Consider the following 17,969-nt stretch of genomic DNA (forward strand, 5'->3'; position numbering starts at 1 on the left):
GGGTAACTGCAAATTAATGGTAAGAGCTGACGCATAGGAGGGTTTCCATGTCTGATGCAGAGTTTATACATAACTGAAAGCTTCTAAAAATGGCGATGTTAAACTTTTCCCTGGCATTGACCCAACAACTTTTACTATATTATTACATTTTATTTGGACTTTTTTTAATCTTCATTGTTAAAAGTATTACTTAACCCCCCCTTTTCCCCCATTGACTTTCCCTAGCCCCCCCACCCCAGGCCTTCACCACCCTATTTTCTGTGTCCATGGGTTATGCATATATGCATACAAGTTCATTGGTTGATCTCTTCCCACCCACCTTCCCCTGCCTTCCCTCTGCGGTTCAACAGACAGTCTGATTGTAGCTGTGCCTGTCATATATTTATCATAATTTTCGCCCTCTAATTATTTTATATGCTTTACTGTTTTAAGGCTAATCTTTTAGTTTCTGGTGTCCTGGTTACATAGCCATACATTGATCTTGGTTTTACTTTTATTTTTCCCATTGAACTCATAGGTGTGTCTTAATTGCCCACATTTATGTGATCCTATGCCAGACCATCATTTAATCAGCTCACTAAACCATAGATATCTCTCAATAACAACTGGAATCAGAGTACTTTAATTTATTATGTTATTTTAAAAATATATTTTTATTGATTTCAGAGAGGAAGGGAGAGGAAGAGAGAGAAACATCAATGATGATAATCATTGATTCATTGCCTCCTGCGCATCCCCTACTGGGGATTTGAGCCCACAACCCGGGCATGTGCCCTGACCAGATTCCAACTGTGACCTCCTGGTTCATAAGTAAATGTTCAATCACTGAGCCAGAGCAGCCAGGCTAATTTATTATATTGTTATAATTTGCATAGGAAATTAGTCTTTGTACTTGTCTGATTAAACTATTCTGTAGCCTGTAGGTTTGCTTGCAAGGGGTTGTTCTTCTCTGTGCCAAATATAGCTACCCCGAGTCAAGGCCTAAAACAGAGAGGCAAGAACCAAAGAGATGGGCTATTCAGCTTTGTTCATCAGCACTGATACTTTACTTTTACTGAAAATGTAAAAGTTTTCGCTAGGTTTTAAGGAAAACAATGGTTTCATCCACAATTTAATACATTTTGGCCATTTAGAAGAGATTCAGTTTGGAGGCAAATTATTTAAGAACCAAGTTTTTCTCTTGTGAAGTTGTGTAAGTGTGAGAACTAACCAGTCCCTACTTCAAGTTTTATGCCTTTGATAAACTAGATGGTTTATGTGATGAAATAAGTTTGGCCTCTAGTCACAGAGCCTGGAATGCATGGCATAAGGGCTTATTCTCTCAAATCAAGAATGTGGACAATCTAAAGTCATATGATAGCTTCATGATGTTAGGAGGACCTCAGGCCTCTTCTCTGTCTTTTCTACCTTTTAGTACTTGACTTCCATTCTCAGGATCAAAGATAGCTTTTAGAATTTTAGCTGCCACATGCTCATTCTAGGCAGGAAGGATGAAGAAATGGAAAAGGCAAAAATACACATACATAGGAGAAACACCACTTAACATTTCTTATGTCTCATTGACCACTGGCTTGGAAATACAGTCATTTAGTTAGCATATTTCCACCCAGAATAAAATTATGGTTCTGTTCCTGGGAAAAATGGCTACTAGATTGTAAACTGGTAGTTTCTGTTACAAACGTGAAAAGAAGAGATGTTGCTAAGGAGAATTGCTATGATAACAAAGGGTCTAGATAGAAGTTAAATGAGAAACAACAAAAGAAACTGGAGGGTTTGTCATAGATAAGGGTATGGGTGATGTAATAACAATATTTAGTTCTTAAAGAGATTCATATGGAAGAAAGTTTAGATTTAATGAGACAATTAAAACTAACGAGGTGGGTAGATGGGGAGGTTTTTTTGTTGTTGGTGGTGGTGGTTTTTTGTTTTTTTTTTTTTGCCAAATATTGCTAAGGACTTTCTCACAATAGAACTTTTTAAAAAATAGAAGGGGTTGTTTTTTGAGTGTCCCACATTTCATGATTACATGAAGGTCTATATACTAAGTTGTATGTGAGCCATTGCCTCATTATTTCAACTTCTAGGACATAAACCAAAGAGTATGTTTTCACAACTATCTAAGGTCTCTGAATTCAAGGATCTTACTTCAGTGAGACAATGAATAAAAAACCCACAGAATATTCTTTTCTCGATGCAGATTTTGGAATTGCAGATGCAAAGTATAATGGAAAAGAAAATGAAAGTCAAGAGATGTAACGCAAAGCATTACAAGGAAAACCCATCGTTAATAAGTTTCCTCTGCAAAAACTGCAGTGTGGTCGCCTGCACTGGAGACTATATCCACGTGATTGAGAAAATGCACCATGTCAATATGACACCAGAATTCAAGTAAGTTCAAGGAGAGTCCATTTAAGTTTCTTTATAGGATGTGAAGCAGGTTGTATTGTAAATGTTCTTCCAAAATAGCACAAATTGAATTTATTATTTTTCGGAACTTTTTTCTTTTAACTTCCCCAAATTGGTATCTCTATTTCAAATGTCTACTTTTCAAATATACTGCACTGGGGAGGGAGGGAGAAGTGTAATATGTACTTCAAGCCATTTTGATCTAAGGCATGTCAGTGTGTGTATGTTTATATTTGTTCTCAAAGTTTTGAACAACTTAAGTTAAAATAATTAACAGATTGAAAGAAGCCGCCAAAGGCAACATGCCCCTGGAGAGGTGGATGTGAAAAGGGGCATCTGCCTGAGGATGAGTGTCAAGTTCAACAACATGCACCTGTGGGCTGCATAGTGGTCATTTGCAAATTCTCAGGGATGTTTCTTATGCCTCGATAATTTTAGGGAACTCTACATTGTGAGAGAAAACAAAGCACTGCAAAAGAAGTTTGCAGACTATCAAACAAATGGCGAGATTATCTGCAAAACATGTGGCCAGGTGAGTATACAGCTGTGGGTTCATTCCTACTTTGGCCAAAAGGAATTCTTAATTTAATGTAAATTTAATTTTCCTTTTTGTTCCCTCTTTTGTTTTCCAGGCTTGGGGAACGATGATGGTGCACAAAGGCTTAGATTTGCCTTGTCTCAAAATAAAGAATTTTGTAGTGTCTTTCAAAAGTAATGCAACAAAGAAACAATACAAAAGATGGGTAGAATTACCTATCACGTTTCCTGATCTTGACTATTCAGAATATTGTTTGTTTAGTGATGAAGATTGACATTTGGTTGAAGATTCTTTTAAAACATTGTCAACTTAACACTTAATATGATTTTGATTAATGTTTTTTATTATACTAAAGAACTGATGTGAAAATTTAATAAAATAATTGTACTTTGAGATGAGTAAAACAATACATCATACTTTTCATTATTTATCTTATTTATGGGCAGGGGTAAAGAAATTCTATCAATAATATTCATTAGTGTGGAGCAGTAGGGTGGGGAGTACTGTGGGAAAAATGCCACAGTATAAATGAGGGTCTAAGGTACCAATTTCAGTCCTATCACTAATTTTCAAAATAAAGTTAAGCAAACCAGTCATCTTTCTGAACCAGTCGTCTTATTGGTGAAATGGTTGTAACATTGTCTGTCTTTGCTTTTATTAGTTTTCTATTGTTGCATAAAAAATTACAAGCTTAGTGGCTTAAAACAATGCCCATTTATTATTGCAGGTGTTGTGTAGCTCAGAGATCTGAGCAGGGTCTTCTGCTCAGGGTCTCACAAGGTGTCAGCCAAACGATTTTCTCATCTAAACAGTCAGGAAGAATCACTTCCAAGCTCTTTCAAGTTGTTGGCTGTTGCTTGCTTGCAGCTGTAGAGTGGGATTCCTGTTTCCTTACTAACTGTCCGCTGGGAACACTCAGAGCGAGGGTCTGCCTCACCATGTGGCCCTTTTACAGTACAGCTATTGCTTCTTCAAGGCCAGCAGGAGAATCTCTCTCTCTCTCTCTCTCTCTCTCTCTCTCTCTCTCTCTCTCTCTCATCTGCTAAGATGAAGTCTTAACTGTAATCACAGGGCTTACTATCTCATCCCATCCCCAGGTCCTGCCCACACTTGAGGTGAGGGGATTGTCCAGGGCATATGTAGCAGTAGGCAGAAATCTTGGAGGCCATCCTAGAATTCTGCCTCCCACACCACTTGCCCAGTTTTTGTTAATAAGTGATATATGTATACATATAAAGCACTTTGAAAAATCTGAAGCACCATAAAAGGCAAGATATTAAGATGTGGCATCAGGTCCTAACCAGTTTAGCTCAGTGGATAGAGGATCGGCCTGCGGAACGAAGGGTCCCAGGTTTGATTCTGGTCAAGGGCATGTACCTTGGTTGAACATGACACTGTGCTCAAAAATTACACAGGAATGGTAGCTAAATGCAGACCAGTTATTAAAACCTGCAAGAGCACCTGGGCCAATGGAGATATCCAGGGTTCACAAAGGATTTAGAAAGGAGCAGATGCTGAATGTTATTAGGGAATAAAGTAAAAATGTCTACTTTCATCACCCCACCCTTAGCCCAAGACAGAAGAGTAAATTGGTGCTGTGACATTTTCAGTGTTTCTGAATGAAGTGTGCCCATTTGTTGATGGATGTAAGGGCTAGCACTCTAGAATGTTCTCCCAGTAGACAAGCAGCCTCTTTAGGCGTAGAAGAGCTACGTGATTGAGACAAAGCCACAACTGACCATTTCAACCACACTTACCCAGTCTCACCGGTGTTGTGATTCACAGAAGCATTTACCTCCCTTGACTAAGGAGAAACAAAGTGTTGGAGGAGGCAAAAGAAAATTCTGTGATTTTGATGGGTTCATTAAATTCAGTCTAACAGTAACTGAATCTTAACAGGACTTAAGCAATGGTGAATATTAACCAGTCAGAGCTCTTGGGAATGCAAGAGGGCAAAAGAAGATTGTGGTTTCTTAAAATACCTTTTAAAACTCCAGCTGACTCCACTTAAAGTATTGCTGTGTTCTAAAACACTTTGCAAACTATGCAAGATACCAAATGTATAACATAGCTAAATGTACTACTGTAACATATGTAGACTGTTTTTAAGGTGTCAACAAATATCAGGGTTTTTTCATCTATGTTTTCCACTAATTTTTAAATAAGTGTTATTTCTACTTCAAAGTTTTAAAATATATGTTTCAAATAGTATAAAACCTAATATGTGATGGTACCTGAAACTCAAACCATGATGCAATGTATTTCATTAAAAAACAATTGCTAATTGTAGTGTTTTGATTGTTAGTGTACAGTTTACTACCTATAATATGTTAGGGTCATTTACAGAAAGTGCTCATGACATGCAGACATCAGTCTACAGTTGGAATTCCCAAGTTTTTGTCACCATAAAACCTTTAGTTAGTTGGGCGACGTTGAGCAACCTCCTGTCACAGGGCCTCTGTTTCAACCTCATCTCATAGGACCTGTGCTTCCTCTCCTGGAAAATGAGATTGGATTAAATGATTTCAAAGGTCTCTCATAACTCCACCATTCTCCTAGTCCATGCTTCTGGCTCCCTGGCGTCTTCATTTTAAGTCCTTGTTTGTCTAACACTTGCAGAGTATGAAGGCAGCTAAAGGGGTCTCACAGAACAGATACGCTAGCTAGAGTCACATGTCTCAAGGCAGGTTTGAAAGGCCTGAAAGTCAGGAAATTTTAGAACAACATGTATTTCCAAGTAAACCTTGTGAATAAGAAATGTAAAAATTTTATACCAAAAGTTTGATATCATTGCAGACCATATGAAATTAAAATACAGTAACTCACAGTTTATATAAATAGCTTGAATTTAGTGCATGTCATAAGCAATTGCTGAAAGTGAAAAATGCTAGAAGAGAGGTATTTTTCTCCCTGCAATTTAATATTCCCCACATCAGAGAGTCATGCCTTAGGGAAAAGGAGGCTTCTGGTATTGCTTTCAATTCAGTTGAACGTAAAGCCAAAGAGGATTTGGAGTTGCTCATCATTGTTGCTTTGAAGGCGTGAGAGACTTGAACACACTTACGTGCTGATGCGGAAGCGAGTGAGAAATACTAGTAATGTTCAACCTCAAAGTAAATTGCTTACCGGGTGTTACTGATATTTTCTACCAAATGCTCTTGCTACAGTCTTTTCTTGTCACCCTGATCCATTCTCAAATGTGGTCCTTTGCACATGGTTAGAAGTCCTTCTTCACCACCTCGTCAGCAGCCATCCTTTATGTTCTTCAAAAACAAAACCCCTGTGTCACTTCCCAACATCTAACACAGTTCACTTTTTCAGAACTGGAGTGGAGAGAACATACAAGGGAAGTAATGCTCACTCTGAGCATGATAAAGGGCTCGTTTCCAAAATCTGGTAAACAATTACATGAGTCATAGTAATAAAGAAAAAATAAAATTATTTTATTTTCTTCAAAGAGTTATGAAGTTAATTTGGAATGACTATAAGCTTTTGTTTTCTTCCGTTTGTGAAATTCTTAGTTGTACTAGAGATACGATTTTGTAACTTAGTTTTTGTGGGGAGAGACTCCTCACTGGCTTTGTGATTTGGGCAAGTCACATAACCTCTCAGAGACTGTAGGGAACTAATACCAACCTAGAGGGACTGGCATGAGAATTTGGGTATGGCATGGAACGTACCCAGCAGTTGGCACCTAGTAGGCTTTAATGTATGGAATATAGTAGTAAGAGTGGTCAGAAAAGCAGCAGCAGTTGTAACACAGCTGTAGGTATAGCATAACAATAGAAAATTTTTAGACCTACATTGATAACAAAAAGCCTCCACATCCAATATTTAGCCTAGATGGTTTATCCCAAGAAGTAAATAGTGGTTGTAATGAAACATGAGCACTATGAATATGTGTTCAGTGTAGCTACAGTGAGGATTTTATGTCCAGGAATTTTGGTCCAGCATAAGAGGTGGTTGCATTTTATTTGTTTCTAATTCCCTAAACTTTTCCCCTCAGGTCACAGATTATAAAATATAAAATACATATGGAAAGCACTGCAGATATTTTTTATATATTTTTAGATATTTTCCCTAGCTGGCTTGGCTAGTGGAGAGAGTGTAGGCCTGTGGACTGAAGGGCACCGGGTTCAATTCCAGTCAAGGGTACATGGCCAGGTTGCAGGCTCGGAGCATGCAGGAGGCAGCTGATCAATGATTCTCTCTCATCATTGTTTCTATCTCTCTCTCCCCCTCTCCCTTCCTCTCTGAAATCAATAAAAATATATTAAACTAATAATTTTTAGAAAATTTTCAGAGTATTACTAAGTTCCCCTTTACACAAAATTAATCATTCCATACGCATTTCATTTGAAGATGAAATTGGACAATGGTGAGCCCTCTTAGTACATTATTTTTATATCCAAGTTAAAGGCCAGATCCTATGTGGGAGTGTGGGAAGAGGGACAGACTGATTATAGGAAGTAATATATAACCATGCAATTATTAGAATATATATGGGCCACTATTTAAGTTGAATAAATCTGATAAAGTATATTATTTTTTATATAATAATTTCAAAAATGGACATTTTGACATTTATGAAAGAAATTTAAATGTTTAATTCAGCTAGTTTTATACATATATAATAATAAATCAAAGATGAACTTTTTTTCAACTTAAATATCTCCTTCTGCTATTTCTGTCTTCTGCTATTTTTTCTGAGGGCTTGTATTTTATTGACTGTATAGGATGAATGGACTGCTGAATGGTTAATTATTTCACTTTGAATATCTTAACAGGTCATGGAAATTACTGTAATTTATTAAGCTATAAGGATTTATAAATTACTAAAATGATCAAAACAACTGATTTATGTTAACTTGAATGGGGTTGCCCACCAGAGATTAGTATCAATTCAGTACCACACTAAGGTTTCTACTGCTCAATTTACTTTTTTCATAGCATTTGACCTAGGTATATAATTGCATGACTTTACTTTGCACAATTCATACTCAATATCAATAACCTCTTGATTTTAAAATTTCAACTTACAACTTTCAAAGGATTTATTTCATTAAACAAATGAATCCAAAAAATTTCTCTAACACATTGATGTTTCTTGTGTTTAGTTTAAATATTTTTTTCTTTTGAAAGCCACTAAGCTCATGGGAAAGATCAGTTAAGGTTCCATAAATTTTGTAATAAACAACTTAGTTTAGTATTTTATTTTTATCACTCATTAATTTTGAGATAACATGTAAAACTCAAATAAGAGACAAAAGGTTTCCTTCCATGTAAAATATGTTTTTGCCTGAGAAGTAAAAGAAGAGAAAATGAAGGTTAAAAAATGAAAAAAAAAATGAAATAGAAGCAAAGAAAATAAAAAGATACACTAAAATATGTAGACAAAGAAATGAGAAATGAAAAAGCAAAAATAAATTTAACAGGTGTATACATATTATATCTATATATCTATATCTATATATCTATATCTATATCTACCTATATCTATAAAAGGCTAATATGCAAAGTGTCCCCTCTGGAATTTGACAGGGAGACTGGGAGTTCGATCACTTGCTATGATGTGCGCTGACCACCAGGGGGTGGTGCAGAACATGGCAGGCGACCAGTGGCGGTGGGGTGCTGAGGGAGCGAGGGAAGGAGGAGGTGGGGAGCCGGGAACCTGATCGACCCTGTTCGCTGGCCAGGCCTAGGCACCTTACCCGTGCATGAATTTTGTGCACAGGGCCTCTAGTATGTAATAAATGTTATTTATTTCACATTTTCAGTATTTGATGAAAATCATTCATTAAATATTTTTAAAGTCATATTATTTGTAAGGTACTCTATTTTAGGCAAAGAAAGTAGTGAGAAAAATAAAGATCTTGCCCACAAATTCTCTTACACAATAGTAAGGATCATTTACTTACTAATGAGTAAAGGGTCTTGCTTTTAGGATTCATTTACAGAGATTTGTCACGTGCATAAGTGACAATAATATACAGAAGACAATAATATATGGTGCCAGAGGTGAGGAGAAGGAGAGATTATTTTCAACAGGAATGACAGAAAGATGATGGTATTAGATTGTAGAGTGTCCAGGTGGTTACTTAAAGTCCTTTTTGGGGTAATCCCATCTTGGGCATGGGGATGTTGAGGTTGAAGAGTGTAGAGATAAGAAAAAAGGGGAACACCTGACAATCCATAAAAGAGAATTTTACCATTAAATATTGCTATGATGACCTCCCATTAAAAAGAAAAAGTCATTCTAATTATGTTTAGAATAAAATATTATTTTGTTTAAAGTGTATAAGTTTGAGATAATTTTGTAGCTTAACATAACATTTTATTTAAAAATAGTATAAACTCTATTTACCTAAGTAATTATGAAATAGTGAAACTAGTATTAATAAGATTCAGCTCCTCTGAAAGGGTTTGAAAAGGAAATAAACTAATGAAGGAGGATGCCAACTTCTGACTGAGGAACAGTCATGGGGAAAGGTCAAGACTTCTCTGAATGGAGCTAGAGGTAGGAGGAAGACTGTGAGATGCCTGTGCTCCAATCATATCCAGTCTTTTCAAAGATGCCTTGAGACCCAATCCTATTTTTCCAACATTCTCCTAGACAAAGGCCACAGCAACTGGTGCAGCAAAGTCATCTTCTGGCCCAGGGAAGGTCATTACTCGATAGCTACTGAGGAAAAAAATGTCAGACAACCGTAGATTGCTCTGGAAACAGGATGGTAGGTGGAGAGATGGATAGTTGGTGGCATGCACATCTTTGTTCACAATACCCAATTGTTAGTATACTTTAAAAATGTTTTCAATATGTTTTACACTAGGTACCCAATTTGACTGAACTAAGTGATTAGACTAAGAAAAACACCTGTACCAATTAAGCCTTGTAAATAAGCTTCAACAAAGAGTGAATTTGGGGTGGGGGGAGAGGAAATAGATGTAATAAGCATAGATTATCTTTAAATGAGCAGTGTTTAAAAAATAAAGAAAATAGATGGGAATAATTTTTTTAAAGGATTCAGTTTCAAGCCTGTTTATAGACCAAGGAGTAAGACACAGGGAGAAATTCAAGATTCAAGAGGAAGAGAAGAGGGTATAACGGTTGAAACAAAATGCTCGGGAACAAGGAAGAAAATGAGACTAAGAGCACCGGAAAAGGTTAAAGTTAGATAGAGGGTAGCTGCTGCTTCTGAAGCAGCAGAAAAACAACTGAATAAAAGATACAGTTAAGTGTAAAGGTACAAAAGTAGACGGCTGGTGGGATACATTCACCTGGCATCGATCACTAGGCTATCTGCTGAGTTGGGCTTTGGATTTAAGGATGGACATGGGGACATAAGAAAAGTAATAAAGATTTTTAAACAAGTTTGAGGAAGGAAAAATGACTAATTGGAAACTGATAAGAGGATTGCCATGTAGTATTAGAACTGGCTGAAATGGAGATGTTTGCCCATGTGACAATAAAATAAATAAATAAATAAATAAATAAATAAATAAATAAATAAGTATACTTTTGAGTCGTTCACACCAGATGGCTATTATTGTGTTGGCTGTTGTCATTTCTTTTATTTGACAAGCTAAGGGAAAAGAGGTTAGCGCCCCCGATTAAATAGTCAGGTATTGCATGTTTTAAAAATACTGTGGCACACCAGTTGCAAATCGCTGATTTAATAAATATGTGCAATATATGAGACTAAGTTCTGTTACATTTATTCTTTGGTTTGTAAAAGGAAAATATCTGAATATTTAAAAATTTGAAGGATTCAAAAAGCTTTAAAATGTTCTGGTCCAGTGTAACCCAAATAAAGCTGGTCCTCTCTCAGGAAGAGGTTGTATCTAGAAGAAACCCAACATCAACACCCAAATTAATTAAAAAGTCATTTAAATATTTCTGACATGCAAAAGTCCAAATGTATATTGAATATTATACAAATAATTTAAAATCTTTTTGAAGTCTTATTTTCCCAAAGAATTATTCATGATACTTGAGAAATACTTCACCACTTCTTTTTCCTTTCCCAAATCCTTAACATTACCTTCCTAAAATCATCCTGTGTTCCTTTCTGCCTTTTCTACTCCTTTCCCCAGTCTCTTTTATAATGTAAGTCAGTATGCTATTACTGTGTTATTTCTTTTTCTCACTGTCCCTTTTCTTAGTCTTGATAAATGCCCAAACCACAAATGGCTTTTCCACCTTAGAAAGGTACATTGGGAAGTGGGGAATTTTTTGTGAATATTCACACTAACATTTTTAGTCCCTGGAGTGCCAGTTAGCAATTTATTGCCTTTCATCTTCAAATTCAACCTTTTTATTTGCTCCTAAATATGCATCTGGGCCCTTTAAATATTTTGGCTTTGCCAGCTGGCATGACATTAAACTTTGTCTGTAGAAGGTGCTGGAAAGACTGCAGGAAAGAAAGGTTTTGCTTCCTGGTTCTGGTGGGCCTGCTTGGCAAGCTTCTGTAGTGCTGGTGGTTTCTCTGGCGCCTGGTCCCTGTAGGACATGTGGTTTCTCCAGCACCAAGGCCTTGCATGGCAGCCGGCAGTGCTCAAGTGAGCAGCAATTGCATCTTCTCAGGCAGTTTTAGGTAGCTTGTCTCCAGGGAGACAACTCTGCATGAACAGCTTTCATGGCACCCAATGGGCACGTTTCCAGCAAGCTCCAGAAAGCAGACATCCAGCAGATTCTGGGGGCACCAGGGCAGCTCCTGTGCTGTTAATACCTATGATTGTCCTGTCCCATATGGTCTGAATCTCAGCCTTGGGTGCGCTATCTCAGCCACCAGGGAAGTGGCTGCTTTGTACCCCTGCTGTTTCTAGACTCTTTAGAGTTCTTTTTACTTCTTATTAGCTAATCCTCTTATTGTAATCCCTTTATACTTAATAATTACTTATATTAAAGTTTATCTGTTCAAATTACTCTGTGGTTTCTCCAACCAGAATGAACCAAGACTCATACACTATCTCTAAAGAAATATGAGAATTTGTTCATTAAAAGTTATCATTTTCAAATAGCCAAAGACTCTTATATGTAAACATTGTATTTCACACAGGAAATGACTCAAATGAATCTGACCAATTCTCTAACCAGAGAATTAGAAACAGGACAGAATGTACTCTGCTTTCTGAATCCAAACAACCACTTCTATAATATAGTAGTGAAACCAAAAGTTCCTGCCTTGCATGAAAGACCATGTAATGAATTGCTTAAAGGATTAAATGAGAAAACATGTGTATTACAGAGAAAACAATTACTTAACACTGGGAGCATACCTCTCAAGGAGAAAAAGAACTGTCTCTGTTTTAGAACCCCTGCCCCAAACAGCGGTGTTTAGTTTTGAAGGCCTTCTTATGGCTCCCTGGGTAATTAAAGAGATAGATGAGTTGTTTTGCATGAAACAGGATGAGTTAGGAGGCACTGGAGAGGAAGGGAGAAATGTGGAAGAGAGCAGGAGTCCCAGGAGCAAGGCAGGAGGCTGCAGCCCACATAGAAATTATCTGTGGAAATTCCACCATCATTGTCCCCAAACACCAGTAAATCTGCTACTTACCTACTTAAGTTGGTTGCTAGTTGGCACCAGGCCTCAGGGCCACTGGCAGGGCAATATGGAAATGCTGAGCACACACAGGAAAAGTGGATACAGAAAATTCCAGATAACAATTGGTAAATGCATTGTGCAGTGATGGATGAAAGGAAATCATTCAATAAATATTAGTTTCCCTTTTTTTGATTTGGGGTATAAGTTGCAACCTCTGACCTTGGGGAATTAACAAATTCATTTTGAGTTCAATGATTATAGGCACAAAATTATCAGAAAAAAAGATGAGAATACAACACTTGTATAAATTATAGGTATTGTAGAATTCAGAAATTCAGGGATCAACTGAGAAAAGCTTCTGAATTAGAGTGAATAAGGTATTTGTTCAATTCTTATTTCTTTAAAATAATTTTAAAAGGGAAGAAGAGTACCAAGTGCATTCTAAATGGAGGTAATGAGGAAGAAGGAGAAAAAATAAACATATTTTGCATATTTATTGGAATGTCACACTGAGTCTGAGCTTGATTGCGTAATCAAAAATGAAGTCATTTTAACTTTTGAGCAGTGGAGTGACATATTTTGGAAAGATGACCTATAAAGAGTTAGCAGGCTAAGTCAAAATAAAGAGAGAAACATTGGAAGGAAAAAAAAAAAACTAAGGACGGAGCTGGTTGCGGTCATTCAGGCTGAAGTAATAAAAATGTGGACTTGGTTAATGGCAGTGAGAATGGAAGGAATGAATGGTTCTGAATGACGCTGAAATAAAACCATGCTATGGGAAGACATGGTTGGCATGGAATTGATGCCAATAAACAAAATAAATACAAAAGTACAGAACAGTTGGTGATAGAAACAAACACAAGAAATTTCTTTATATTAACTCATTTTTGGTCTCAATATGACTCAGTTCTGCTTGTTGGCATCTAGCGCCACATGTGGTGGTCATAGTCCTGGCACATGGAGTAACTGTTATTTCACCCAAGAACTTGCTCACTGAGCTCCAGCTGTTTCCTAGTCCACCCAATGGATTACTGAGCTGTGGTGGATACAATTTCCTTGTCCTGAGGACAAGGTTTCACATGAGTCAGAAGCTCCTGCTTTTTGAATAAAGCAAACCCGTTACTTCCCAAAGGCTCTGAGTCCTAAGAAGAATAGCAAAGGGAATCTTGTCTATTTCCTACTTCCATTCTTACTCTACCAATGGTGACAGACAGATTGTGTGACCCACGTGCTATCTTGGTCTCTCAAGAACTAAGTATGGTGCTTTTGGGTTACCATTCCAGTAAGGCAGGGAAGTAAGTTTCTGGAAAGATGGTTTCTTCACTCCTTATTCTGTGTTCCCTTCTAGTGCTGCTCTGTCTCAGGCTGTAGCAGACTTTATGATTATTCTAGATTAGCTCTACCTAATAAAACTATAGTGTGATACACATCACTAACGTTCAGCTTGCCAATAGCTACATTAAAAAAGTGAAAAAAGGATGAGATTAATGTTAATTGTAACTATTTTCTCTCTTTTCCACATCCAGCGTGGCTAGAGAGTGGGTCCAGTTCCTGAGTAGAGGAGCTGGGGAATGAGAAATAAAAGAAAGAAAGAGACAAGACACAAAATGGAAGGAAAAAGCTGGGACCGGGTGGGACCACCGTCCTCTTCTGATGGAGGGACAGGGACCCAGAGCCGTGTTTATTTATATCCCAAATAACAGGGGGTTTCACCAAAAACTTAGGATCAAAGGAGCTTGGGTGGGCCCAGGTCCTATTCATTCCCTCATTCCCAGTGCTAGACTGGATTTACATATCAAAGCCCACTCCTGGACACCTGGGCAAAGGTAAGAGTCAGTGCTGATAACACATCTGCCTTTTTGGTAAATGTGTATCCAAGACTCGGCTTTGCCTGTCGCCTTGGGTTCAGCTGACAATAATTAAAGAAATGCCCATGTGCCTTCCCAGGTGCTGTCTACAGTTAATAACTTATTTAACTCAATAAAATAAAAATATCATATCGGCATATTGTCAATATTAAGTTATTAATAAGATGTTTTACATTATTTTTTCTTCAGTGCCCAAAACTTAGTATGTATTTTTCACGTCTAGCACATCTCAATTTGAACTTGCCAAATTTCAAATGCTCAATAAACACATTTGGCTAGTGGCTACTGTAGTGAATAGTGCAATTCTAGACATTCTATTATTTTAAGAAATCATAGAAAAATTCAGCTTAAATATGAAGTTCCAATTGTTTTCTTGCAAGTTATTACCTAACTTTGGATTCTCATTTTCTCTTAACTTCCTGGTTGTTCATATCTCTATATCTGATAAAACAATTACTTGAGAATCCATAATGGACACCATGGTTCTCTGACCAGATCCTTCCTTCAGGGCCAAGACACTTCCTCCCGCCTCCCCAGCGTGGGAGTATGGCTGCTGAAGGCTCACAGCTGCCCATCTCTCTGGGTATTACCTTAGGCTCTGGGGAACTGCCACCCCTAATGTTATGCCCTCTTGAGAGTGGCCGAAGCCAAATGACTGATGAAGAAACACAAGCCGGTCCCCCTTTACTCCATTTAGGAAAACGCTAAAGGGCCATCACACTCCTGAGGGCCCTGTAAGGTAAACTAAGACCACTTTGCAATTCTACTGCATCTCAGTGTCTCCCTCTGCCCCATCCTGCCTTCTTCAGTTCCCTACAGGTGTATCTCTCAAGAACAACTTCTCAACCCCCCACCCACTTTCCATCTCCCCCAAAACCTGCTTGCATCTCTCCATCTCAGAGGCTGTTTCCAAGGAACCCAGTTTAAGAGAGAATATGAAGTAGATTATAATCAGTGTTTGAATTGAGGAGGGGGAAAAGCAGGAGTCAGGTTTGATTCATTTCTGTGTATTGTAATTATACCTCCTCACATGTGAACTCTCTCTGACCCTCCCTCTGTTCACTCTCATCTTTCTTTTTGCATATAGAGTCTTTCCCAAAGGCCAAAGTGACAACTGAGTAAAGGGTATGATCAAAACTGTTGTTCACCAACAGCACCGCATTGAAGCATGAGAAATTATCCCCAAATGAGAAGGTGTCAGCTGCATGATACAGTAGCCCAAACATTTCCTGACACTGACAGAGTACTACTATCTTCCTTTTGCTAGCTTTCCAGTGCCTACCTGATTGCTCAGAGATGCAGAGCAGTGTGCAGGTTATGATAACATGATCTTCTAAAGCCTCCACTTCTCTCTTCTTCCTCCTGGAAGTCCCACCTTTCTGGCCTTTATATTTACATCCCTATGTTGGTGTCTGTGGGTCCTGCTAACCAATGGAGAGAGGAACCGGGAAGGCAGCTGGCTAAGAAAATTGAGTCTGAGCTTGGTGGCAGCAGTCCAGTGACCTCTCAGGGTTCTTCCACCAATGGGATGATCAACTCCATTAAGAAGGAGTGTGAAGCCAATAAAGTCCTGCTGGGCTTAAAAAAAAAAAAAAAAAAAAAAAAAAAAAAGTCCCATAATTCTGGCACATGAATGGCACAAAGAGTTTTTCTAGATCTCTAGCATTCCTAGAATTTAATCAAATGGTTGCTTTTGTAATTAAGTATAATATACTGGTACTATTGTTTTATACAGTATAGTTTAAACTACAAGTTGCTAGAAAAAGTATCAGAATGAAACACAGCAATAAATTAGATTATGTATTCATTGAAATTTTGCTAATTAGAATGTCAAAAGGAAGTAGACAAGGAGTTCAACTAATTCTCACTTTACTAATCCATAAACAGATACTTCTCATAAATAGCTGGTAATCTTTCCTTAGTTCTCAGGAAAAAGTAAATGAATAGCTGCAGTAAAGTCTCCTATTACTAATTCTCCATGCTATAATGAACAAAACTGCAATTCATGTTGAAAAACACCCTGAAGCAGTAGCACAAGGATTAAATGACCATTGTTAGGTAACAATGGTTAATATATAATTGTTTAGTAATAATAAGCTTGACAGTTTAATGGACACACCTGGAGATGCTCTCCTTAAGTGTTATCTAACTTGGGCCTATAGTAAGCAGGGAGTGAGGTCCATTTCCTCTATTTCTTTCCTTCCTTCCTTCCTTCCTTCCTTCCTTCCTTCCTTCCTTCCTTCCTTCCTTCCTTCCTTCCTTCCTTCCTTCCCTCCCTCACTTATTCATTTAGACAGCAATATTTATTAAGCACCTATTTTATGCCAATCATTGGTCCTATATCCTTGGGATGTATGAATGAAATAAGCCAAAAATGGAGCTATATGTGGGGCAAAGAGGAGTAAGCAGTAAAAAATATGTACATACATATATACATAAATGCATATTACAGGATATTGAGAAGTGGTAAAATCTGTAGGGGGAAAAAAGAGGAAGCTAAGAAAAACTGCAATTTGAGAGCGGTCAATTTTAAATGAATGATTCAGCCTCCTTGAAAAGGTGATATTTGAGTGAGGACTATACCCCTTGTTGTAATGTCTTTCCTATTTTCTGATCCATAAATCTTACTTTGTAGTCATTATCTTCCCTGATGTTGTCTCTTTGGCACAAAAGGAAATTATTTATGTAAAGGCTAAAGATGTTAATGCATACATGTTAGGTCAGCGCAAGTTTATTATTTTTTTTATGATAGCACATGATTTATCTCTTGTAAGCTAAGTGGCCTGACCTTATGAAATGACATGAGATGTGCTACCAAAAGTTGTCTCCTGCTCTCCCAGTTCCTTTACTGTCTTATAATGGACTTCTTAAAGAAGTTGCATAATTTTCCCATCAGTCAGCCAAACTGTCTGAACTTACCATCATTAAGATATTCATTATGCTATAGTATTATTAGCAATTCTCTTTTAAAATCAAAATTTGCCGTGGGAATGAGACTCAAGGGGAAAAAAGCACATTCACGAAGGGAAAAGGCTGTGTCTGTGGCATAGATTTGCAGGTTTGTAGACTGACGATTCCTGGCTTATACTGGATCACCAGAATAACCCCCACAAACCCAAACAAAACAAAATAAACATGTTTTAGAGTTTCCCCCCCCCCTCACAGTTTCAACTTAAAGTTGTCCCTCTTAAAGCACCCTGATTTCTTCATGGGACCTGTTAAATGAGTCACCTGTGGATGCCCACACATGGCTGCAATACTAAGTGGTACACGGGCTAGTCTCATGTCAGTGCATTTTTAATTGTTAGAGCAAATAGTACCCATTTTAATGACACCTTAATTATTTATTACAGTCGGTTTTTCTTCAGAGCATACAGTCTTGGAAATAACCCACTAAAAAGTACTGTGGACTGTGGGGCTTTGGCAGGCTGGGACAGAACTTCTGAGAACATGCTGTGTGAATTTTCCAAAGAAGGCAGTCAACTTGAGCGATCCCACATGGGAGCAGTTCATTGGGACCTGACTGGTGGCTTTTCCCTTAGATTTGAGGATCTCACCATCACAGGGAGATACCTACTGGCATATAGCATGACTTGGATATTGCTCTTAATG

General features: G+C 37.7%; 1 protein-coding gene across 1 annotated transcript in view; it reads left to right on the plus strand.

Moving 5' to 3' along the window:
• IFIH1 (interferon induced with helicase C domain 1) overlaps positions 1-3,337 on the plus strand; it is a 56,788-nt gene extending 53,451 nt beyond the window's left edge. Inside the window, exons 14-16 of the mRNA XM_080668115.1 lie at positions 2,198-2,388; positions 2,845-2,938; positions 3,039-3,337. Of these exons, the coding sequence (XP_080524241.1) occupies positions 2,198-2,388; positions 2,845-2,938; positions 3,039-3,218 (465 nt within the window). The 3' untranslated portion in view covers positions 3,219-3,337. The remainder of the gene's footprint in view (positions 1-2,197; positions 2,389-2,844; positions 2,939-3,038) is intronic.
• The last annotated feature ends 14,632 nt before the right edge of the window (positions 3,338-17,969 follow it).

This window comes from Plecotus auritus (assembly GCF_963455305.1).
Source record: "Plecotus auritus genome assembly, chromosome: 5".
Lineage (NCBI taxonomy): Eukaryota > Metazoa > Chordata > Mammalia > Chiroptera > Vespertilionidae > Plecotus > Plecotus auritus.